The 26984-nt window shown below is 39.1% G+C and overlaps 1 protein-coding gene across 4 annotated transcripts in view; it reads right to left on the bottom strand.

Annotated features, from left to right (window-relative positions):
• Positions 1-26984, bottom strand: part of PRIM2 (DNA primase subunit 2) — a 2362887-nt gene that overhangs the window by 638955 nt on the left and 1696948 nt on the right. For all 4 annotated transcript variants that reach the window (XM_044063334.1, XM_044063337.1, XM_044063335.1 and 1 more), the window contains exon 10: positions 14142-14327. In XM_044063334.1, the coding sequence (XP_043919269.1) occupies positions 14142-14327 (186 nt within the window). The remainder of the gene's footprint in view (positions 1-14141; positions 14328-26984) is intronic.

Genomic DNA, 26984 nt, shown 5'->3' on the forward strand with positions numbered 1-26984 from the left:
AGCAATGTGGATCTTCGAACATCTACATTTATGGTAGGTACAAAACTGTACTATGTTCTTCATCTCACATTGCTGCAGTCCTAACACTTGGGTAGAATCCCAAAGCAGAGGTAAGGGAGGATGTCTAAACTATAATGAAGCAGGAGCTGCCAGAATGCCCTGCAACACAGCAGTGGCAAACCCAGCCCTGGATTTAGAGTACAATGGAAGGTGGTAATGCCTAGAGAAGGTATGCACTGAACTCCAAGTGGCTGCCTCCAAAATATCCTTAGTTGCCACCCCTCAAAAGCTGTTGAAGTGGCAGTAGCCCTAGTGGAATGAGGCCTAATCCCAGCTGGAATCTCTTTGCCATGATGGGAATAACAGAAAGCAATGCAAAATCCAATCCACTTAGAAATAGTTTGTTTTGACACGGCTTTGCCCTGAGAGCACAAAGCAAAAGAAACTAATAACTGCTGAGATTGTCTGAACCCTTTAGTTCTGTCCAAATAATATCGCAACTGCCTGTGTACATCTAAAGTGTGCAAAATCTTTTCCCCTTTATTTTGGGGATTTGCATAAAAAGTAGGCAAATGAATAGTTTGGTTTAAAGCCACACTAGAAACCACTTTAGGCATAAAGGAAGGATTAGTACATAAAGATACCCTATCCTTATGGAAAATTAAGAAAGGCTCAACTGCCATAAGGGCCTGCAATTCAGAAACCCTTCTTGCAGAGGTAATGGCCAACAAAAAGCAGTCTTCCATGACAAATATTTCAACTCAGCAGTAGCTGCAGGCTCAAAAGGTTGTAGAGTGAGTTTCTCCAACACAAAATTGAGATCCCAAGCAGGAGTAGGAGCCCTTCGTGGGGGTCTTATATTCTTTGCCCCTCTAAGAAATTGCTTGAACAAAGGATGAGAAAACAATGGTGGGTCACAGTCGTAGTGAGCTGAAATTGCTGCAGCATGAATCTTAATAGAAGAGAAGGGCAAACCTTTGTCTAATAACTCAGTAAGATATTGAAGAGCCACACTTAAATCAGGCTCAGAAACATCCAAATCCTTAGCTGCACTCCAAAACAAAAATCTCTTCCATTTATCTGCGTACACTTTCCTTGTACTAGGCCTTCTAGCTTCCAAAATCACATTCAAAACTTGTTGTGGAAGTTGAGACCCTGTATGGTTTAAAACAGAATATGCCAGGCTGTTAGATGAAGAGAGTGAAGTTTGACATTGAGCAAATGACTGTCCTCCTGGGACAACAGATGTGGAATCAAAGGCAAAGGCCATGGAGGCGTCCGCACTAGACTTCTCAGTAATGGGTACCAGTGCTGCCGAGGCCAATCTGGAGCTATCAAAATCATCCTTGGCTTGTCCTGTCTGACCTTCAGAAGTACCTTTGGGAGGGGAGGCAGAGGTGGAAAGGCATACACATGAAGATTTTTCCAACTGAAAGAAAGAGCATCCACTTTCCAGGCTGTGGGATGAAACCTCTTTGTGCAAAACTTTGGCAGCTGATGGTTTAGTGGTGAAGCGAACAGATCTATGTCTGGAGTTCCCCAAGACACTGTCAATTTCTGAAATACATGAAGATCCAGTTTCCACTCGTGGGGATCCATGATTTGTCTGCTTAACACATCTGCTAAGGAGTTCTGTGCTCCTGGCAGAAACCTTGCCTGAAGACTTAGTTGTAAACTGAGAGCAGTCTCCCACAAAATCATTGCTTGCCTGCATAGAGGATAAGAATGTGTTCCCCCTTGCTTGTTGATGTACCATATGACAGTTGTGTTGTCTGTTAGAATCAACACCTGCCCTGGAAGAAGTAAATCCTTGAAAGCTATTAATGCAAACTGGACTGCTAACATCTCCTTCAAGTTGATATGTAGATGCTGTAGTCTGACAGGCCACTTGTCTTGTATCCACTTTCCGTTTAGATGAGCTCCCCAAGCTTTGTCCGAGGCATCTGTCGTTAAAATTTGACTCGCCTCTGGCCGGGTCACAGAGAGTCCCTTGTTTAGGTGACATTCCTGAGCCCACCACAAAAATTCCTTTTGAATGCGAGGTATTATTGGAATGACAGTGTCCAGATCCTGGCAGTGCTGTGTCCATACATTCTTGAGATACCATTGCAACTTCCTCATATGCAGTTTGGCATTGGGAAGCACCAGAATACAAGATGCCATGAACCCTAAGGCTTGAAGGACTGTCCTTGCAGTCAGCCCGGACTGAAGAGATAGATGATGGAAGTAAAGGGAAAGATTCTTTTGTTTGTCCGGGGTTAGAAAGGCCATCTGGGATGCTGTATTCAGTCTTACACCCAGAAAGCACATGTCTTGAGAGGGTACTAGACTGGACTTTATTTCGTTCACAGAATACCCCAGGCATCTTAGCACTGCTATCACATATTCCAAATGACGAAGAAGCTCTTCCCTTCCTTGAGCCAGAATCAGGCAATCGTCCAAATAAGGATAGATTTGTATTCCTTTCAGCCTGAAGAAAGCTATCACTGGAGCCAGAACCTTCGTAAATACTCTGGGCGCAGTAGATAAGCCAAAGGGCAATGCAGAGAACTGATAGTGAGAACTCCCAGTCCGAAAACGCAGATACTTCCTGCAACTTAGTCTGATAGGAACATGAAGGTATGCCTCTTTGAGATCCAAAGTTACCATCCAGTGATCCTTGCCCAGCAGAGGTAAAAGTTGTTGTAACGTCAACATCTTGAACTTGGGAATGTCCAGATAAGTGTTGAGGATAGATAAATCCAAAATTGGTCTCCACGTGTACCCCTTTTTGGTACAAGGAACAGGCGAGAATAAAATCCTAGGCCTCTTTCTGGCACAGGAACCGGCTGTATGGCCCCTATTTGGAGTAACAGAGAAATTTGCTTGTGAGCCTCTATCCTTTGTTGAGGAGGAATGTCTGGCATGCCCTTGAAAGGAGGCAAGGTATGGAAATAAAACCTGTAACCGTGATGTATGATGTCCAAAACCCATCTGTCTTGGGTAATCAACCTCCAATTTTCTTCGAAAAGTGCCAACCTTCCTCCCAAAGGTGCTGCCAGGCGAGAAGGTTCTGGCAGCTGAAAAGGTAGGTCATTGGGTTTGTTTACGAAAGGACTGACCCCTGCCCTCACCTGAAGACTGTGCAGGAGAACTCCTGTCCTAGGCCTGAAAGAGCCCTGACCTCTGCCCCTGCCACGTCTAGATCTACCCCTAGACTGGGAATCATAAGAAGGATAAGTCCACCCCTTAGTAGGCCAATTTCTACTAAACTTGGAGGCTGAACCTGCAAAAATTCTTTAACAGTCTGCATAGACTTAGCCTTGTCTTCCATTTTCTTTAAAACTGCCTCAACAGGAGAACCAAACAAGACATCAGATTGCAAAGGGGCATCCAAAATCCTAGTTTTAACATGGTCAGATAAATTCTGATCCCGCAGCCAGGCATGCCTGCGAAGAACTGACCCAGTGGCAGCCACCCTGGACGAGGCCTGTACAGCATCAAAACCACATTGCAAAGAGTGCTTACCCACCTGTTCAGAAACATGCACTAAATCTTGTAATTCTTTACAATCAATACCTTCCGCCAGAGCATCAACCTTAGATTTCAACTGTGAAAGGAGATAATTTTGATATTTCAACATGTGAAACTGGCAATTCAAAGCTCTCATGGCCAGAGTGGAAGAAGTATAAACTTTCTTTCCCCATCTATCCAAGGCCCTGGCCTCTTTATCTGCAGGAACCGGATTCTTGACAACAGAAGCCTTAACACCCTTAGGCCCCTGGCTAACAGTTTCAGGGTCTGCCCTAGGACTCTTAAAAAGATACTTATGAGCTTCAGGTACCCTGTAATACCTATCAGGTTTAACAGGAGCAGGAGGCAAAGAATCAGGATTAAGAGAAGCCTCTGCAAATACATCTTCCACCACATTTAGAACAGGAGGTATAGCCAAAGGCCTATGCTGGGGTAAAAATAAAAATTCCCTAAGCCTTTTCCTAGAATCAGAGAAGTCCTGACCTTCCCATTTAAAATGCTCTCTCATGGAGTGAAGGGTCTCTGAAAAAGAAAAATCCTCAGGAGGAGAAGCTGAAGGAGTAGAATCATCCACATCAGAATCAGAATAATGAGCATACTCCTGCAAGTCTTCAGCGGAAGACTCAGACACATCCGAAGCCTGCTCCCAATCCCCCAACACTGGTTCCATCCTAGGCCTTTTATCAGGAGGGGGCATAGAGCCTCTAATTAAAGTAATTAAATCTTCTGCCATTTTAAGCATGTGCTTCTTGGGCACAGAACCTGAAGAACTAGGAGTGACACCCACAGAAGCTAAACTAGATCTGCCTCTAGGAGAAGCCTTGGAAGCAGAAAGAGAGGGCCTAGACCCCTTAGGAAGGGAGGGGAGGACAGTAATCTGAGAAGCCCCTACAGCCTGACCTGCCTCCTGGGAGGCCACATCCTGTAAAATCAAAGTTTCCCCCTGAGACTCCAGAGAGGCCTCCGTCGGAACCACCGGTTCCACTGACGCCTCTAAAGAACCGGCGCCCGGTTCAGACGACTCCTCTAACCTAGGTTTAACTGCCTTGTCCTTGCGCTTCTTTGAGGAAGCGGCCGGAGCATCCGACGGCATTTTGTAATTGCACCGCTTCCCAAAGACCAACCTGGCACAATCCAACCTCCGCTTTATAGTGCGTTTATTGAACCTAGCACAAAAGCGGCACCCAACAACGTCGTGCTCAGGTCCCAAACAAGGTATACACAAATTATGGTAATCCCTATGCGGTATCTGTTTCCCACAAGAAATACAGTTATTCACTTTTTCTGACATCCGTAAACCACTGAGGCAAGAAAAAACCAAAATATTCCCCAACGGGGTACTTAACCAACTCTGACTTCGGTCTGAAACTCCGAATTCGAAAAATTTCAGAACGCCGAACGGCACTTGCAACACTGCTTCTGCATCGGACCATGCGGCAAAAAAGACTGAGGATATGACGTTGGTCATGCGCATTTGTACCCTGACGTTCTGATGTCAGTCAAATGCGCCCTGACCGACGTCAGCCTTATACTCTGATATTCGGGCCGACCGAGGGACAGCGGACTACCCAAGTGTTAGGACTGCAGCAATGTGAGATGAAGAACATCAGATTTACATAAGGGTTATCATGTGAGGCCCTGCTTGATTTGGAAGTTAAGCAGTATTAAGTGCTTGACAAGGGCATCAAGAACTTTTAACATTGTCTTCTTAAAAATGTATAAGGCCAAGCATCTTATGGTCCACATGATCATTTGCCTTGCATTTTTCCTACATTCCTTAAGGGCAATCCAAGGTAGAGATTAATCAGAAGTTTGTACAGCTGGAACAGCAGCTATGAGGACTGGTCAACAGAACTGCAACTCCGAAAACTACACCTACCATTAAGATGCAAAGAAGATGACAATGACTTCTATTTGGTAACTTTTGAAAAATATACTGCATGAGAAAACTGGGATACATCACAACAGGCAACAATTCTTTCTTCGCAGATTAACAGGAAAAGTATTACACAGACCATGAAAACTTTCTGAAGTGCAAGCTGTAAAATTTCACAGTTGGAGTTTTAATAATGCAGACAAACTGTTAAGAGCCCACACCTAAAGTTGCAGTAAAAATGTACATCCTCAAATTTTTTTAACTAGGTCTAATAATATCAAATTCCATTGTAGACATCACATGGATATGGAAATAGTCTTGGAACTGCCAGGCACTCACTTTTAAGGATTCAACTTTCTCTTCCACTTGTATACTATTTTGCCTGACAGATCTCTCAACTCGGGAATTAACAAACACAAAATACACGAGGTAGCAGCAAGGACTGGTGACTGCCAAGACCTGGACCAGCTCCTTCTTACCCCCACTAGAGGTAGCAACATCCTTGAACTGGTCATTACTAACACGGGCGACCATTGCTCTACACCAACAGTCAGCTCCTCCCTGGTTAGATCCGACCACAAACTAATCACCTTGGAATCCCCCCCCCCCCCCAAAGGTGACCACCATGAAAAACTTCTCCAAAGCTAACTTTGGGCTCCTAAAAACAGAGGTGGCTAACTTCATGGTACACATGCAAATGGAGAACAGTTGTATGACCGCCGAATCATACACCAATGCCCTATGCGAACACGTACACAAATGCATGGATCTCGGCATTCCCAAAAGAACCAAGATGCTCTCTTCCCAAAAAAGAAAGCCAATCTGGTGGTCCCCTGCCATAAACAAACTCAACAACAGAAGGGGGAAACTGATGCGGAATAAGGTGAAGTCCCAAGACTGGAAAAACGTCCCTATCAGCCTCAACAAAAAGTTGAGATCCCTCATCAAATCCTCTAAAGCTAGCTATGAAAACAGAATTGCAGCAGATAGTAAAGACAACCAAAAGGCCTTCTATAATTATGTAAAGAATCTCCACGGCAATACCCAGATTTGCTCCGAGCTACTGCACAATGGTACCTCCTATACCGAACCAACAGATATTGCCAGTATACTGGCTGACAGATTCAGTGTCAACTTTACTCCTCCCCCCTCCAAAGGACCAATCACAATACCAGTAAATTGCCAGGCACCCAGTATTACTGCTGCAGAGGTTAAAACAGCACTGTCTAAGGCCAAGAATACAGCTTCTATGGGACCTGACAATATCCCTGGCTGTGTTCTACATGAACTACAGAGTGAACTGGCACCTCACATGTGTGTCCTGCTCAATCACAGCCTCACTTTAGGCTTTGACCCTACCGAATGGCGCATTGCTACAGTCATCCCTCTCCACAAAGGAGGAGAGACTACAGACCCTGGGAACTATCTCCCCCATTAGCTTGACGAGCCTGACATGCAAAGTTATGGAATGCATCATCATGGACCTAATAAACAAGGATACAGGGAATCTCCAAACTCTGCATCCCACACAGTTTGGTTTTGTAAAGGGTAGATCATGTCTGCTCAACTTGGTCGAATTAACGTCACTCTGTTTTAGACACTACTACAAAGATGCTGAAATGATTTATTCCTCAGAAGTAGCCACATTAAAATTCTAATTTCTCAGTTAATTTCCTCACAGATTGCTGTAACCTTGAATATTCTGTCATGGTTTCCAATTTTTTGATATTTTATACAGCTAAAACAGACGCTCTCCATATCTGATATGTAAGAAAGCCTTCTGCAGTAAATAATTGTTGGAATTTCATTTCATGCAGTTTTAGTTCACATGTAGCTACTAGGCATGCAGTCCAAATTCCCAATTGTCCAACAGCTCTTTCAGGTTAAGTGACTTGATCAAGGCCACATAGTAAGCAAATGATGGTGGGATGATTCAAACCTGGCACCCATATTGGGCACATAGCAACTTAAGCTACTCCATTAAAGAGAGCTACTTGCAGAGGGTATCTGTCTTCCTGGGAGTAAAGGCAGTAGAACAGTCTCCTAGCTGCTTATCATCCATGACAACAGCATCCATGGGAGGGATGATCAAATGTACCTTATTCTTTCTTCAGATACCGAGTGATACATTTTTGGGGAGACAGCAGATATGCTAGAAGCCTGTTCTTACAAGACTTAATCACCAAAGACTGCTTTAAAATAATGTTTATATGCACCCACTGCAAGACATGTTTTTTTCTGAATACGCAAATACCTTTTCCAATAAAGTACATGTAGAAAGCTCCAGCACAATTTTACTGCCTTGATACTGCTTGTGAAACTGGACTAAAAACCCTCCTTACTGCACAAATATGCACCCCCAGAGAGATGCAACCAAGATGACCCTGCAGTGAGGAACATATGCAATGATGCAGTCTTACGAGATAAATGTTAATTAGCCATCACAATGAATTACTAGAAATAACATTCAGTGATCCTGTAGAGAGAGAGAGAGCAAAATTCACACTAGACCAAAAGACAATGAAGGTGCAAAATTATGTATTCTTCTGAACCCTAAAAAAAGATGAGATATACAAGACATTAACCATAAATGAGGTGTAACATAAGAGCCATTATTTATAAGCTAAGATGCGATTCCAAAGAGGTAATTTTACCCAACTATCTTTAGCTGTGGTACAGATTTGTCCAGGTTGACCAATACACTGAGGTTTCAACACATTTGGACAGTATCTGAACAACACTGACACCCCTAGACAAACTATTTACTGCCAGTATCCTTAAAATAATAGGACAACAAAGTTCTACAGGTTGCAGGCATGTGCTGTGGACTGATGAAGTACCAGTCCTGATGGCATGGAGATCTCACAGGTCCAGGAGAACAAATAGAGCCCTAAGTTATCTGCAAAGACTCATCAATGTCAGTGAGCTTCTTAAAAGATTGTCTCATCAGTAACAGATCTTACTCAAGAATAAAAGGTCGACTAATGCAGTTGACCTCCTTATCAATTTTCCCCTATACAATACACTCGTCATTAGTAGGTAAAACAAGTCAATAAACAAAGACTTGCCTTTTTCCATTCCTACAGCAAGTATGATTGACTGCTCCTACAATAACATTTTCTTTAATGACAGTAGATCAAACATCTACCTAAATGCCTCAAACACTGACAAACAACATAACTTATTCTCCATATCTGATATGTAAGAAAGCCTTCTGCAGTAAATAATTGTTGGAATTTCATTTCATGCAGTTTTAGTTCACATGTAGCTACTAGGCATGCAGTCCAAATTCCCAACTGTCCAACAGCTCTTTCGGGTTAAGTGACTTGATCAAGGCCACATAGTAAGCAAATGATGGTGGGATGATTCAAACCTGGCACCCATATTGGGCACATAGCAACTTAAGCTACTCCATTAAAGAGAGCTACTTGTAGAGGGTATCTGTCTTCCTGGGAGTAAAAGCAGTAGAACAGTCTCCTAGCTGCTTATCATCCATGACAACAGCATCCATGGGAGGGATGATCAAATGTACCTTATTCTTTCTTCAGATACTGAGCGATACATTTTTGGGGAGACAGCAGATATGCTAGAAGCCTGTTCTTACCAGACTTAATCACCAAAGAGGCTTAGTAAATGTCAGAGTCATCCAGGAAGGACTTGCTCTGCTTATTGATCTCAGGGACAACAATCTTACACTCTTAAGTCTTCTTCTTAGGCTACTGATGTTTTAGGAGATGCCCTCCCCCCCCCAAAAAAAAAAATCTTCAGTAAAGGGGAGTTCACATATGGGAAACATGAATGGGTAAATGGTAGGAGTCGGGCGATGGAGTCCCAAACTAGTAACAAAGCTAAGTCTGCAGATATGCATGCTATGCATAGCTTCAGGATCAGCCTATATTCCCCAGACGTGTTCTCCCACAGCCACAGAGAGATTCCAACAGAAATCCAAGGGCTGTTGAACAGACAGTGTCAGGACTTATCCAACAAGCACTGCAAAGATGGGATGAAAATAAGTGCTGGAGAAGCTATGATCTTTGTCTTAACCAGATATGTGACATAATAGCAGGGTAGGGAGGGTAGGTTGGGAGGGTAGCCTAATGGTTAAGGTGTTTGCCTTACAAACACAAGGTGCAGGGTTTGAGTCACACAAGGGATAATTGGCTAGGCTTAAAATGGCTCGCAAGGGCAGTTAGCTTAGTACTAACCTATGAACCTATGACAACAGAAAGCATACAGGCATCCCAGAGCAGGAAGAGCACAAACTTTGTCAATCTGTGGAGAGCGAGAGAGGAAGTCTCAACAGATGATCTCTACTAAAAGAAAGGTATCTTAGGTCAGATCTTTTGATACCGACTACAGAGAAGACTGTAAAGAATGAGAAGCTCATTTCTTCAGCATATTAGCAGCAAACTATTCAGCTAAAGTGGCAACAATTAAGTCTGACTGAAGGATCTTATTTCTCGGATTCAGCAATGCAAGAAACCTAGAAACAACTTAATTCCTATTAAAAGGTACTACTTTTTACACACACACTGGCGCATATAAATATACCATATGTATATATGGGTCAATGTCAGATGATCGAGTTTTCGGAAACTTGAAATTCATATAGTCAAGATCATATTTCCGAAAACTCAATCATCAAAACCCCCCACAAAAATCTGCTTTTTTTAAACATTTTTGCAGAGGGGCAAGCCCCCAGCACCACCCTGCAATTTCTATATACCAATTCCGAGACTGCACTACAGTATGGAAAAAGGCAAATTTCCCAATCTGTACTGTACCACAATCTCCATTCAAAAGCTACGGGTTTTCAAAAACTCGATCATATGGTCTCAACCATATAAATTTTCGGTTTCTGAAAATTCGTTCAACTGTTAAAAATGCATATATATATATATATATATATATATATATATACACACACACACACACACACACACACACATATACACACACACATTAGATATATATATATCTCTATACTGATATAGCTATATAGAGATATATTTTTAGATATATTTATGTATAGATATCTACATACATACAACTGTGTGTTTCTACATACACGCGCACACAAACTCTTTCTGCTAGAATGTCAATGCCTGACAGGAGTTTGCCAGCTGAATCATAACTATATTCAAATCTGCATTCACATATAAGTTGCATTTTATATACAAATTTGAGAGAGAACTGTACAAAGGTATACATTATATTTTCTCAAAAAAACTTGCAGATTCAAGCAGACTGTAAAGTCAATGTCTGTGAACTTTGATATCCTAGCTGAATTACTTGGCATCAGTGTCAGATCCAGCGAAAACTGACCTAGACAACTGCCTAAGGCCCACAGCTGGCAGGGGACAAAAAATAAAACAAAAAGAAACTGTTCCACTTCCATCCACATCTCCCAAACCAGATTACCTGGCCCTACTCTGCTTTCAGCTCTGGTCTCTTATTTATATTTGAGCTAATGAAAACACTTCCTAGAGCTTTGAAAAAGTCATGAACGGAAAGTGTACACTGCAGTATTTTTAGAAAACTGCTAAAGGTGTGTACCTGTTTTACCTCTTATTGCAGGTGTGTACTGTATGCACGCATGCACACGCACCTCACAGTACCAGGGAATTCGACCAGAGGTCTCAGACTACCTCAATAAGACCCAAGGACCAGGCTACCTCACATCAGAACCTTCTAAAGTACTGTATAGTAAAATCATTGAAGATTACAGTCAGTCAGTAATTCCAGTCCTAAGAATTTCATAGTTCTTATTGTTCAGAAAATTAATGTGCATACAACACTTGTTCTTAACTTTCTATGTGCATTAAAGCTGCCTTGCACTTAAGGCTCTGAGCTGTTAAACTCGTAGACAAAAGTACCAGGTTTGAATCCTTCCACCTCTAGTTGCTTACTGTGTGACTGACTCTTTCTGTACTCCAGGGTCACCGCTGCAAAAGGACACTTTGCCCATTGCGTTTACATGTTTAATAAAAGGTAAAAGAAAATAATATTTAAATCATGTCCCTTTTGGGCCTTTGCCGGCCCTCTATTTTTTACATTGTACAGAATTCCTCAGGAAAAATGTTAAAAGATACGCTGGTCTGTTCATCACAAAATTTATGGTTTTCTAGCAAATTGTTGTGGTCTGCAGTCATTAACTAATGACAGGCATGCAAGTATCAGACTTTGTATCCTTCAGGAAATACTTGGCAATACAAAGCTTGTTATTCTAGTGAATGTTTAAGCATACAGGAAAAATATTTTAAATCAGTTCTGAGTTTTTGTGTCTTAGTCTCTGATTCTTGAGTTAAGATGATTAGAGGGCAGAAGGGAGTTGCAATGGGTTGCACTGTATGGTTCTGATAGTGGCGAGATGAGTTACATTTCTGGGCTATTATTTAGTAATTCATTCACTTAATCTGAAGCAGATATAGGAGGTGTACAGTCATATAAGTGGGTGTAATTGATGACTATGTATTTGTCCATGCTTCTGTGTGCACAAGGCATAGTTCTCAACTGGCCCTGATTTTTTCCTAATATTAGTGGTCTGTTCCTTAAAAAAATTGTGGCTTTTAGGTAAAGTGCCATGGACTGTAGTCATTAAACAATGATAAACAAGCGAGTTGTAGACTTCATACCCTTCAGAAAATGGCTGTCAACACAAAATCTGTTATACCAGTACTTTTCTAAGTATACAACAACATCATTTAAAATCTTTTCCTGGTTTTTAGGTCTTTGTTTCAGATTCTTGAGCCAAGAGGTTATAAAGGTATGGGGGCTGAATTAAACATCTCAGTCATTATTACCATATCTATTAATTTGTTTGAAAGCAAACATCTGTGTACACAGTCATACAAGAGGCTGTAAATGATGGTTGGGGGTGTGTGTGTGTGTGGGTGCATGCCTGTGTGTCTGTCAATACTTAGTTTCTGTATCCCGGAGTAGTTATGGTATAAAGGAATTAACAGACTACATTTTATCACAAGCATCATTATATGAGCCATGCTATTTGGGTATGATCCCCATCTCTTTGTTTTGTTGACTGTTTACAGTGAGTTTATTACCAGGTTGTGAATAAATTAGATAACATGAAGTCTATGAGCTTAATGTTAATATTTTAAGTAAGAATGCACTTTTAAGTTAACTGCTTTTTGCAAGCAAATGGGGGTGAAGTGCACTATGCTAGGCTCCAACAGTTTGTCTGGTATTTAGTGCAAATGAAAAAGGATTTGAGCAGGTAATGAGCTGCTTCCTATAGTGCAGGGTTTGATTCCATCAGCTTTTGTCTGCTGTGTGACTCCGTCAAAGTCACTTCAACAGATAATGCATCCAGGCTGCCCTGAAAAGGGACACACACATCCAGTGAGCTATCCAAAGCTGTTAACAAATTAGTTACGTATTCGCCTTTTTGAATTCATGTACCTTTCATGTAGCAGCTATATAGTATTTGACTGTATGCTGTTTGACTGACAGCAAGTCTCTTGTAGTTTAATGTGCTGCCAGACATTTTCAAGAAATGTGAGTTTCATTGGAAAGTTTACTGTTGCTCATATTAAGTCTGTTTTTAATGCGAGTGTATTTTGTTTAGCAAATGGCTGTCTTGCTTTTGCTGCAAAATGTTTGATAAAAGTTTTAAATTAAATCCAAATCTCAACTCATTGTAAAGTAAAGAAAATGGCATGTACACTAACAGGTTTGAACAGTATTTTATGACAAAAGGGGGGAGTGACAGCCAAACAATGGGATACTGGTATGGCTGCTGGGGGTGGGGGACTTGAATTTTGACAGTGGATGAGCAAAAGGAAAGAATCTAGCCTTGATTGTAGAACGCACTATATCCCAGCCTCTCTGTACATGTGTATCTGAGATCTTTAGAGCTACAGATGAAAGACAACAAAGTTTGACGTGAGCTAGAAAAAGGATCCTTGTACAGTTTCATATCACTTGTAAATAAAACATTTTTGTAGTTAAATCAGTTTAAATAAGCTCATTATTGCATGATGTTATCCTGTTATCATAAAGTAAATTAGAAAAGTACTAACAAGCTCAGATGACCCTTTCATTTCCTGTGTACAGAACAGAAGTAATCTTTTGGAGCTGTCTACACCTGATGGCAAATGCTACGTGTTACTGTTTTTAAATACAAAGATTCTGACAGCAAACAAAGATCAGATATCCTCTACAATAAATGTTGGAATCCTGTTGTTTTATTTATTCAGTGCATACCAGTTACAATAATTTATTATTGTTCTATTATGCTTTCAGATTCTTTTAAAACATATTGCAAAAATATGAGCCAATACAAAGGCCAAAACTGTAACAGCCCAAGTATCCTTTTCATAAAAATTGTGCAATAAGCATGCTGCTGCAATGGCTGCATCCAGCTGCATGCACAGTACTGGATAATACATACGGACATAAAAGACAAGACCCATATCCTAACTTCAGCAGGCAGTGGAAGGAACCAGAGAAGAAAGCCAAAGGAGGTTAAGACAATGACAATACAACACATCTGGCTAGATCACAAGTATATCAAATCAAGAAATGAGAAAACCACCTGTGCTTCCACAGGAAAGCACAACTAGATATCACTCCTCTCAGCATAAGAATGAAGCTAGATAAAGGACATGGCAATACTGACACCATTTTAGATGATGTAACAATTGGTAAGTGAACCATATGCTTATTAATAAAATAATTTTATGCTGCATCTTATAAATGAGAAAAACAATTTAGGACTCTGTTACAATCTTACCTTATCAGCATCTACTTTTCCTTTTATAAACTCCATTTTCCAAAACTGTAAAGCCTGTTCTAGGGTCATGCCAATACCTTTTAGGAACAGCCCATACTGCATGCGGCCACCATGGCGGAGGTGATGATTATCTCGAAGTGCTTTGTGCAGCTGACGCATACAAGGTGGAAATGACTTTAGGGAGAGCTGCAAAATTAAAACCAATATAAATTTAAACTGAAGAAGCTAAAATTTATTAGTTTAATAATTTAATACAAGTACCACTTTGAATGCATTTCATTGTGCCCAGTCCTTCAAAAAAATAAAAAGTCTTTGCATGCAACAGTCATATTAAGATCACTGAAGGGACATGGACACCTGCTCTTCAAATATAGTGTTCAATATTTATTGCCATCATTGCCCTGAGTTTTCAAGTTGAGTTCTAATAAGGAAAAGGTATGAGATTTGCACCTGGCAAACCAATCTATGCGGAGCCATAGGGAGCAGTGAGATTTCTGTCAGCCCATCTACCCCCATTGAGGGGTAGAGTTTGCAGGCAAGGGACTTGCAATAACTGAAGACCACTGATGCTAGTCAGCAGTCATATGCATATATAATGCACACTGGGAACTTGGCAGGATAATACACACAAAAAATTCTTTGCAGCTGGTTGGCATCAGATCTGAGAAGATAAATGCTTATGAACTTTATCAGGGTATAATACAAAGAGCAAAATATACAATGTTCTGGCCAGGAATGTCAACTGAAATAGAGCCAATACAGTGGAGTTGTATCATATGCAGTGTACATCATAGCAATCCAGAATGTATCCAGAATGTATGTCCATTTTCCAATTGCTCATGGAGTTGAGTGGGCCCATATTTGTTCAATTAAAAGAAGCCACATATCACAGTATACTCCTTAAATGATCAAAATGGCAGACACAAGTCCAAGCGAGATAACTGCACTGAAGTCTCTATCTCTCAGATAGGGGACATCTGGCAATGTCCTGGTAATGGTCCATAATAAAGCATGCCATGAAAGGTTCACACTATTGTCAGGTCAAACAATAAGTACAAAGGACTAGGACTATCCAAACAAAGAATCTCATGAATATTTTTGTTTTACAAAATTCAATTTAAAACATTAAAAAACTCATGAATTTAAGAACACACCATTGAAGGGATTTGATCTCACCAGCTCAAATGTTTGTTTATTTTCTTTTATTTATTTGGATTTGTTTACCAGGATAGTCCACTGGGCCATAACAAGCCCATTTTTAGTGGAGTCCCGGGGAGAAAAGTTCTGCAATCAAGTTAAAATTCATTCATACATACAGAACACTATTCATACATTCACTATAATTTATACAGTGCAAACAGAGAATTATAGATTCCATTTGTAGATTAGGGAGCGACGATAATTGCTATACATGAGCTACAGTGGTAAATGTAGTGAGCAAGACAAAAATCCTGGTAAATTATTTGCTTACAACATAAAGGATGAAGTGGTTTGTGCTATAATAAAACAACATGATAGAGTATATAGTTAGTATATATATATAGTTAGTATAGTTGGGTTAGTCATGTTGCAATAACAGTTATCAAGTCGTCAGAATAAATAAAGGTAGCACATATAGTAGTTAGTAACATTCCTACAGTTATAGGTAAACATAAGGAGAAGGAGTTATAGCAGAGGAGTAAATAGTGCAGTACTGGCATAGTGTCACGTTTTGGGAAGTGCAGTTTTGGAGCATGTGCATTGCCACAGAGAGGAAAGGTAGTGTCTTAATGATTTTTTAAAGAGGGCTGCATTGCTGGTAGTTCTGAGTGATGGAGGGAGAGTGTTCCATAATCTAGCAATAGTAAAGGAGTAGAGCATGTGAAAAAAAGGTTATGTTTTTCAACATTCAGAAGCAAACAGTTCTATTAGGATTGTATACAGTAAGGAGAGAAGAGACAGCAGGGTAATGTGATGGTTAAATATGAATTTATGGGTGGTGGTTAGTTGTACATAGGTAAGATAATGAGGGAGTTCTATCCAATTTAGGGATTGTAGACAGACATAGTGATGTGATGAGTACTCAGCATTGGTTACAATTTTAGCAATTTTATTATAAGCAGGAGTCAAGTTTAGATTTGAGGAGGATTGGATATTAGTGAAGAAAGTAGCATCGTAAAGAAGAGATGGTAGCAGAAAAGAAGAGGCTAGGGATGACTGTAGCAGAATGATTAAGGAAGTATTTAGGTCTGTAAAGCATGCCCAGTTTTTTATGCGCTTTTTCGATACTGTTGTGAATGTGTAGGTTGAATGTAAGATTTTTGTCTACTATTAAACACCAAGTAGTTTTGGGACAACCTTAATGATGGTAATTGTCTTTGGAGTGAATAAAGAATTGGTCCTTGTTTAGGGAGGTTTTTTTTAGGAATAAATAACATGAGTTTATTTTTTGGGGGGGAGGTTTAGGGCGAGATGATTACTGGTCATCCATGTTTCCATAGAGATAAGGGCATTTTGGATGAGTGCGTGTAGTTCTGGTGGGGAAATGGCTGTACAAATGATGGTAGATTTATCTGCATATTGGATGACTGAACTATGACAGAGTAGAGTGAAAATTAAAAAATCAAAGATGAGCAGATGGATGAAGTGAAGAGTAACACCACCAAAAGTCCAAATTAATAACCAAGCACTCTTCACAACGCAAAGCAATTTTATTCAACAAAGTTTTCAGACAAGTAGTCCTTCTTCAGTGTTTAAAACAATCTTCCATTTAAATATTTATTTAAAATAAAGCACATGAAACAGCCCATCCTAACACATAGCAACACTAATCAAATTACCAATTCTACACAAAAAATAAGTACATCATGAATCTTACAAATAGAATTCATAAAAATTAAAATTAATAAAGAGTAAAATAAAAGAGGCAGAAAATAACTATAAAGCAACTTCCAATACATAAAATAAAGATTATGTAATCATTTGTTGTTTCAATTTTAAGATTGGTTTTAAAGTTACTTGTTTATTTAGACCTGGATATACGTCAGCTTGCATGCAGACAATCCATTCATATTCCATTACATCTAATTTATTAATATCCCCACGTCTAATATTAGGTTTTAAATATTCTATAACTCTAAATTCAAATGGCGCACCTTGCTCTTGCACATGTTTCACTAAAGAGTTAGTCTCTGCACCCCTATATATGTCAGATTTATGCTCTATTATCCTGTCCCGTAGTCTCTTAGTTGATTTGCCTACATAGAATCCTGAGCATAAGGTGCAGGTCGCTAAGTACACCACAAAGGGGGTATTGCATGTAGCTGTACAGTTAAAAATAAATCTCCTCTTACGAACAGGATGCACAAACTCATTCGAGTGGCAAATATTCGAACAACAGTAACAATTATAACATGGCACAGTTCCTTTAGTCCAAAGATCAATATGACCTTGTTTATTCAAGGAAAAGTCCTTGTAATATAACCGTTGCTTTAAACTGTCACAATTCCTATATGTAAATAGGGGTTTATCAGGTAGCCATTTCTTGTATCCAGGTAGAGCCTTTAACATATCCCAATTCTCTTTAATAATTCTCTCAATGGGTTCACTAGCTCTGCTGTAAGTCATTAAATACCATAGTGGTTGTACATCTACATTACGTGTATATGTCTCATTGGTGTTAACCTGATCTGAAAAGAAGGGTTTCTGCCCAGCTCCTTCTGGACACCTATAAACCAAACAAAAACATTGGTGAACTTCTTTACAAACATAGTATTTCCCATGCACGGAACAAACACCCCTTAACATCCGAATAATTTCTAACAAATTTCTTTAAATGCAAACTTAAAACTTTTCTCCTACATGTCAATACCTGTCACTGCAATGATCCCACTTAAATCCCACCTTACAACTTCTCACACTTTAATACCCACCTATTGCAGGTGTCTTATCTCACTTGCATCTCTTTCTCTTTTTGTCGATTAAAAAAAAATGTCTAACTTTTGTACTGCATGTTATGCATTTTATTGTAATGTTTATGCAAACTTCATTTTTAGGCCTTTTGTAAATTTCTAATGTTCTCATGTAAAGCACATTACTGTATTGTTTGCATACAACTTCACTGTCAGACGTTTTTCTTTATGTAACTTTGCAATAACTTCTGCAGCTTTTCTCCTTAGGTCTCCACTGAAAATGGACCACTGGCTCAGTTGGACTAACCCGGTTAATATATATATATATATATATATATATATATATATATATATATATATATATATATATATATATGCATGCAAATGATCCCTTAAGGACATTCTAATGTTTCAGCTCCATGGCTTCTAAATGCCCATGAGATTTTATTTTTTTAAGTCATATAGATACAGATATATATGTTTGTTTTTCTTTCGGCTTTTCCTAGTTAGGGGTCGCCACAGCAGAACAGTCCGCTAATGATTGGCAGTCAATTTTTTATGGTGCTAACGTGCCAGCCTGACGCCCAACCTTCAACAAAGGCACGCCCATTCATGCATGTCTTTCGAATGCCACTCGACCGCGGGGAGGACATGCAGACTCCACAGAGTAGGTGCTCCAGCCAAAAATCAAACGGGAGAACCTCTTGCTGTGAGGCGACAGCGCTGCCACTGCACCACCGCGGCTTATATATATATATATATATATATATATATATATATATATATATATATATATACATACATACACACAGGGAAAGGGATAGATGTGTTTGATGGAGAGTTGCTGGATTTTCTTGTTGAAGAGTGCACAGAGATATAGCTGCCTGTAAAAACTAAGCACATTTTATTTTAATCTTGAAAGCTAGAACACAAACATGGGTATTTTCAGCTATAACATGTCAGGGTATAGATTACCTGTCATCAGTCTGTTCAAAACTTTAATCTTCTTTTGTAAGATTATTCCTATTTCCATAAATATGTTTCAAGTGAAATTGCTTATTTTCTTTATTCTTGCAAGAGTTTTACCATTCAGCTCTAAATGTTTGTGGCTAATGATTTCTTTACGAGCTTAAGGGCTTGTGCACTGATCTGGTACTATTAACTATTTGGTATCCACTAATGAAGAATGACTGCTTAGAGCCAAATGTTACCATTCCAATATTTAGTGTCTCATTTATTTTAAGGGGAAACTGTAATTTGGTTTCTTTATCTGCTGGGGTTGTCTGGATAGTGAAACACAATCTTGCCCTGAGAGACAGGGTTATGGTACTGCAGAATTATCATTTAACTCTCCCTTTCTGGAAAATATTGTATGCTCATTTGCCTACAAACTTTTTTTTAATTAGACAAGTTTTACTGTTGTTGGAAAGGCTGTACTCGAATGCACCTGGCTCTGTGTAAGGTGGATAAAATCATGATTATAACTATGATCTGCAGATGTACAGAGTAAAGTTTGTGTTTGCATGGCAGGTGTTGGCTATTACATGATGCAGAAATGTGTACTTCTCACCATTAAGGTCAACTACCCCATAGAATATTTATTGGTCTACAGTAGTGTAGATCATGATACCATACCCTGCTCGTTATACATTTGGTATCAGTGTGTAAGATTTACACACCCATTCTCCAGTCTGCAGTCAAAATGGTAAAGGGAAAAACAGGTGTGCTGCCACAAAACTTTAAGATGGGCAAATCCTCTTCTATTGTGGCAGCTTTTGGCTTATTCACAAATATGTACTGTGTGTCTGCCATCTTCTGAGCTTATAAAATTATTCTGGCTGGCTTCAAGGCAGGTACCAACAATGGTACTGTATTAATCACTACATGCTGGTGTACCAGGGTTGTTAATTAACATTTAAGTACATTTTGCTTACTGTCAAACACCATGCCTCTGTAACTTCCTCCCCAGTGGATGAGGGAATTCCCACACTACATGCTTTTAAAAGGCCACTGCTGGCTCGTCTCTTCACAAAAGTATAGGAACCACTATTTACTGCTTTCAGAAAAATATTTCAACATTCTCAAATGTATTCCCCTTATATTCTTTGTTTTTAATTGTTTTATTGAAATAGTGCTTTGATAAAAGCACCTTAAAGAGCTTGAACTTGACATTCAGCGTATGAGCCGTATTTCTGGGAGCCAACAAACGTAAAAAAAAATGCACTATACTTCTACTGAACCCGTGGATGACCTGCATTTATTTCTTACAAGAATATAAAAGAGAATCAAAACTCCTGACAGCTGATGCAAAATCTTAAGGTTATGAGCTGTAAAAGAACATTATCCTGTAATCCAGGATTTGAATCCTCGGCATCTATGTGCCCGCTGCATGAGTCTGAGTAAAAACCTTAACAAGGAAGGGCTCCTGCATTACTCATAAAACAGGCTTTGTGCATAGACAGTTTACACAGTTAAGAAATGAATACAATTAAAAATAACTGTCAAGGTTTTTCACGCTTTTCCTAGTTTACCTCCCTCCCCCATTTTCTTTTTCACTCCCTCCATATTTTCTATATTTCTATGCTTAAAAACCTCTAAAAACATCAACATTTTAAGAATTTCGTAGTTTGGCATGATGAAAGTGCCTTCTAATATCTTAGGCTGGTAATTTTGTTAAAATGTAGGTGGATTTCACAAGACTATCTTATTGTCAAGATCTTAGCAGTGTGGTAAAATTTAGGTGAATTTGTCTAACACAAGTATACTTGTTATGTATTTAGGGCAAGAAGACATTGCTTCATTGTTGACAAAATCCAGATGTTAATCTTTTCCTGAAGAGATTCAGTTGAAACAAAATGGCAAAAAAAATTAAAGCCTAATCAAACTGTTCAATATGGAAAACTTACTAATTATTCCTATGTTTTTCTTATATTTCTAATGTCTTATATGGAAGCATTCTTGTAAATATTGTATATTGTTTGGTGTGATTGTTACAGTGTTAGTTAGTAGTTTCTATTTTATAATTTTGTATGAAAAGTATATAACAATAAAGATTTATTATGGAAAAAAAAATTAAAGCATGAGTCAATGCGCAGTTTTATGTTTTGTGCAATAAAATTGAAGGACTATAACTACTCATACCAGGAGAACAGACAACAGAACATGACTGACAGCTATATAGAGGAGTCTCCCACTACTGGCTTTAGTACCATTGTGTTTATCACTGCAAGCAAGATAGGGACAGTCTAAATGAATCCAATGGAGACATGGAAAACAAAAGATGAATAAAACCAAATATTAAGCTGCACTGTTAGTGACCTGTCTGGAGATGATCAGCTAAAGACCCTACTCCTGAAAGACTTCAATCAAAATGGCAAACATCTTGATGAAAATGGCTGTGTTCAAGAAAGCTCAAATAAATAAAATTATTCACCAAATTTGCTGTCCACCCAAAGTAGGCCAGACTATCTGCTGTGTGATTTCCACATAAGGATATGCCAAAAGGTGTTCATCATATCTGGGTTGCTATCTAAGATTCCCTTAGCTCCCTCTCACAGTTGCAATACCATGATCCCCTTCAAGATGACCATCCAGAATTAAATGCACTGGATGTGATGTGCTGATATTGCTGTGGTCAATAACAGTATAAAAAATGCCCCATTTGGGAGCATGAAGACGTGGGAATAAGTCCATTTGTTGCTCATAACCAGAACAGCCTCTGCAGTCCCATTAAGCAGTACGCTATAGGCCTGATACAATGGCTCTACTAACACAGACTTATGTGCCAGTAAAGGTCTCTCTAGAGGAGGATCTGTGAGGAAGACGCGGGGAACTACCTCATACAGGCAGTCCTAAATCATGGTGAAGACTGTAGCAGGCCTGCTGAAGAAATAAATACCATGACTGAATGCTTGGACAGAAGGGGGCATAACTGCTGTTTGTAGATTTCCCTTAGATGTTGAGGAGGCTTCTCTCTTCTACGGCTGACCTAGTTAATAAAAGAAAGGGGCAGAGGTCAAAATAATGGGTTGAAAGAGGACTTCCACAGATGTGAAGACCTACTTTCTCCTTAGAGGACAATAAGCAGGTCCAAAGAAGCTGGATATAATGGCCATTCCTCACAACATGAGCCTCTTCGGATATTTTTTCTTGAGCTCCACCTTAAAGGAGATTCTCAGGTATGCCATCCTGGAGAGAGAGAGAGAGAGAGCTAAACTTGTGGACCTGTCCAAAGCAGCACCACAGTCAAAGGTGTAGCCATGTTCATCTAAAGACACGAAGGACAACAGCTCACATGCAGATCTTCCCTGATCCCAAACTCAAGAGGTTCCTCCAGTTTCTCCAGGGTCTATTGAATTTGCCATGACTATAAGAGAGAGGGATGAGATAATCTGCTGAGTGTGCTAAAGTAAAATGTGGCAGAAAAGGAGAGCTCCTTGACACAACAACCTAAAGCCTTGGAGTCATTGTTTGGCAGTATGGTGACAAATGATGTGATGTGTGGAATATACAGTAGAATAAAGATCACAAAGAAGTCATCATCATTATCAACACCCCATCATTTCCTACATGGAGTCAGAGTGAAATGTCAAGTGTCAATGCAGCTCTCTATTCATTGCTACTCTCCTTCATTCTTCGTAAACTAATACTGACTGAAAAATGCGAAGGAAAATAAAATGCCTGATTCCAATACAAAGCAAGCGGTTTTGTCTCTAATTCACACACCTGAACTGAGACTTTGTCAGACTTTGAACACCACATAAAAAAATCCAATCCTTACAAAGGGAAAATAGTCATGTGATTAATCATATGAGATGGCATAACATTTCTATTTTTTTCTTTAAAAAGTATTTCAAATTCACCGTGTGATTAAAACCTTTCCCACTGCATCCACTATAATTCAAATCATTGCTCCTGCTACTGCCTCTTGTCATTAATTGAATAAAATCAAGCACTGAAAACAGAAATCTTTTAAATTATGGACACATTAATGTGTGCTTATATAATGCATTAAATTATTCTTGTTTTTACTACATATGGTCCTAAATTCTACTTCTTAACTTTGTTTTGGTTTCACCAACATATAATTTTTCACAATTGGTGCACATTACCATATAAACATGACTGACAGTTAAATAAATCCAGGGCAACATACATTTTAGTGGTACTGAGACAATACACATGGGACCTTTGCTTGTATACTTGAAAAATTTCAAAGAATTACACTTTTAAGTTCCTTGGACCCATAAATACTGTCACTAGCCCTTTGGTTCTCAAAAACTTCATTTAACTTATACCTCTTTTATAAATAAACTTGAGGTTGTAACCCACTGTTGATGAAACCTCAGGATTTCCACTCCTTGTTTCTGAGAAATGGAAAAACAATCATTTTAATATTAAAACTGTCTGCAGAAAAAAAAAACTAAACATCTAGCTACATTCCAAACAAATTTACTGATCTCTCTAATATGATACTGACAGAATTTTCTACCACTTTGTTGGAGTACCCCTCTTTTTATAAGGCTAATTTTTAATCCATCACCTTACTCAGCTCAGTGATTAAATACCCTAGTGGGGATACTTTTGATTCCATTAATCTTCAAATATGATGGATGCTCACTACTATAATGAAGAGAATTACTTGCACCAGACGTGCAAGTAACTCATTCTTCAGTCCTATGGTGGTTGCAATTTTTATATACCATGGTGTCTATAAAACATGAGTATCATGATTACTACTGAATCGCAAAATAAGAAAATGTTGTTGCTGTAACTCAAATTCACTGAGTTCATCCTCATTTCTACTCCACAAAAAAATCATCTATACAGCAGCCATAAAAAGCAATTTCTGAGAAATACTCATTATTATAAACAAATTCATTTTCCCAATGTCCTGTGACTTAATTAGCAAAATTCGGGGTCAAGGTGAACAAAACTCCAAAAGTTCAATTTTTGCATGTATACGTTCTAGGTATTAAGTATTATGTCATATGTCACATTAATTTATATGACTATTTCCCTTTAGAAGGGTTGGATTTTGTACAGTGTTCAATGTCTAAAGTCTCAGTTCAAGTGCATGTTTTGAGGCAAAAGTGCTTACTTCACTTTTTTATTTTTTTAACAAATCACTCTGCATTTTATTTTACCTTCATGTTATTTGTCAGTGCTCGTTTGGCATTTTTTATGTTTTTACTGACACAGAGAGCCATCTAGTTTTGTGTAGAGTTTTTACTGTTCCAGATCTTTTTTCATGCAATCCATCCATTTCTTTGATGGGTGCCCTCACTTCTTCTTGCCTTCTTCCCATCTCTCCCAAATCTTCTTCAGCAAATTATCTTCTACTTTCTTGCACGTTTCCAAACCACTGACTTGTTCTTTTTGACCTTTACTGCAAATGGAGCTATTCTGGCTTCTGTTCTGATGTCCTCATTTCTTCATCCATCCCACAGTGTGCATTCTACCACACATCTCAAGTACTTCCACCTCCATCACTTCTAGCTTCTTCAACTGTTATTCTTTCACTGCTCAGGTTCCTGTACCACACAAAAGTACTGTCTGAATCATTATTTTGTAAACCTTACTTCTTTGGCATTCTTCTGCCACACCATCTCTTACACACTGTGCTAGTTGGCTGCAATCCCAATGTTCCAATGATTCTAGATCTGACCTCCTATTCAGTCTTCTCTCCTTTCTCCACAACCACCCTTCCCAGATCTTTGAAGCCGTTAACCTGTTCCACGGTTTCCCTTCTATCTCAATTTTCCGCTTCTTCTGAACCCTCACCCATTTTGTGTTACCATGACGACTGCCTCATCTGCATTTAGTTCATCCCATGTGCCTTCAGTTTTGCATTTGGGCTATTTTCCTATTCAGTCTGCTTGCTATGTCGCATCATCTGCATACAAGTTTGTTTTGTTCTTTTATTTTGAATTTATTAACAGGGATAGTGCACTGATCACATTTGATCTACTTCATTTTCAGTCTGGGGATTTCATACTCTGCTTTGTTGAAGTGTCACTTCCAACCTGTTAGCTAATGTAGTCCATTATCAGTATGAACAGCAGTGGGCTCAGAGGTGAACCATTATTTTTTTTGGTCTTCACTTAGCGTGAAGGACCGTCCCTACCTGTCCCTTTACAAATCTGGCAACCCTGTTCTTACTAATATTAACAAAGCAGAAAAAATGCAATTAGAAACACGCTATAGCAAAGTAACTAAATTTGCTGCAAACTCCCTGCGCTTAACTTATTTCCAATTCCTCACAGCACACACACTTACCCTATATGCCTGAAAAATGCCCTGCACTCCAAAAGATACCAAAGTATCACTGCTTCCTGCAACACAAACTTCCTGCTTACAAATGAATAAGTTTCAAAGCCTAGCTTAAACAGTACACAAAACCATCTGGCTTTGTACTTGATAAGCTAACCTAGGTAATTATCACAACGCAAGGCATTATCTCTCAGAACATCCTTGAAAAAACCTTTATGCAGAGAATATTTCTATCCTCCTTCTCGCTTCTTACCATCTACTTTATACACACCTCCTTCACAATCTCTTTCTTTCTACTTCTTTCACAGTTCCCCAATCTCCTTTTCAATTTGGCTGACTAACCTCCACTGGGATTACTCACCCTGTGTACTACAGTTTACTTCTTATTCTTTAACTTTTTCTCTTTTGATAAATACTTTAAATTCCACTCTCACCATTTCACTACAAATATTCATACCTATCATTTCCCATATCTGTATGTATTACTGCAATTCAGTTACACAAATTTAATGTGTGAAATACTTGTAAAATCTATTAGCAAATGCATAATCTGTTTTAAACAACTCTGTTTTTAAGATACAGTTTTTATACATATTTTAGTGTGAAGCATTTCTGTATTTTGTGCAATAAATTTATGTAGAAACATTGATTTTGTGGAGCTTTTCTCTCAGGGCCTCCGCTGAAAATGGGCTTTTCCAAACAGTTGGACTTTCCTGATGTATAAAAAATGGGTAAATAAATCTGCTGAGTCACTTTCAGAAGACTCAGAAGTTGGCAGAGTGCCTATAGGTTGCCTTGTTCTTTACTACTGTGATTGTTCTCTTGGCCTCTCTGTTAGTCAACCAACATTCCTTCATAGCTTGGTCTACCTTTTCTATCTTCTACCTTTCTTGCACTCCTCCTTTCCTCTGATATCTTCCTGGACTTGTGCATTCCACCTTTATGTAGCTTATTTAAATAAAATAAACTTCTATAGTTTTCATACATGTTGTTTACAACACTGACATCCTTTGACTTCACCTTTCTTCTTTTTGAAGTGTTACAGCCTTGAGCATTTCCTTGAACCCTTATGCTTTTGCTGCAGTCAACTTTCAAGTCTTCCAGTCGAGGCTCTGTTGATCTTAGATCCTTTTCTGACCACTGCTTGTAGTTGATTGTGGCCACAGATGGTTTTTGCTATGGGCTGACAACTTCACTGAGAAATACTTTGAAATCTCACATTCTACCCAATGCCCTCTCCCTGAGTTGTATGTTGACCACTCTTGTATATAATCTTGTGACGATCAGTTTTGCTGAACCAGGTGCTGGCCAACATCAAGCAATTTGCCAGGCAGAAGTCTATATATTCTTTTTACTATCTGGTATTCCTGCACTACCTGGTCGTATTAGCCTGGGAGTATTTTTTGCTTTACAGAAGTCTAGAATGGTCTCCCCTCCTCCATTCTTGTTTCCCCTCACTTACAATCCCAGGCAGTCTTCATATTTTGTCCATCCCAAAAGGAGTATTCGGGTCCCCAGATTTTCAACACTAACTCATCCTGTCCTGCTTTATCGACTAGGTCCTGCAACTGCTGCCTGATTGTATTTCTTTCCTTGCCATCACAACCCTGTTGTGGGGCAGATACTGAGACTATATACATTGCCCTATCTTTACACTGGAGTTTGACTGCCATGAAACTAT

This window comes from Protopterus annectens, chromosome 2.part1, assembly GCF_019279795.1.
Source record: "Protopterus annectens isolate FY-2018-M chromosome 2.part1, PAN1.0, whole genome shotgun sequence".
Taxonomy (NCBI): Eukaryota; Metazoa; Chordata; order Ceratodontiformes; family Protopteridae; genus Protopterus; species Protopterus annectens.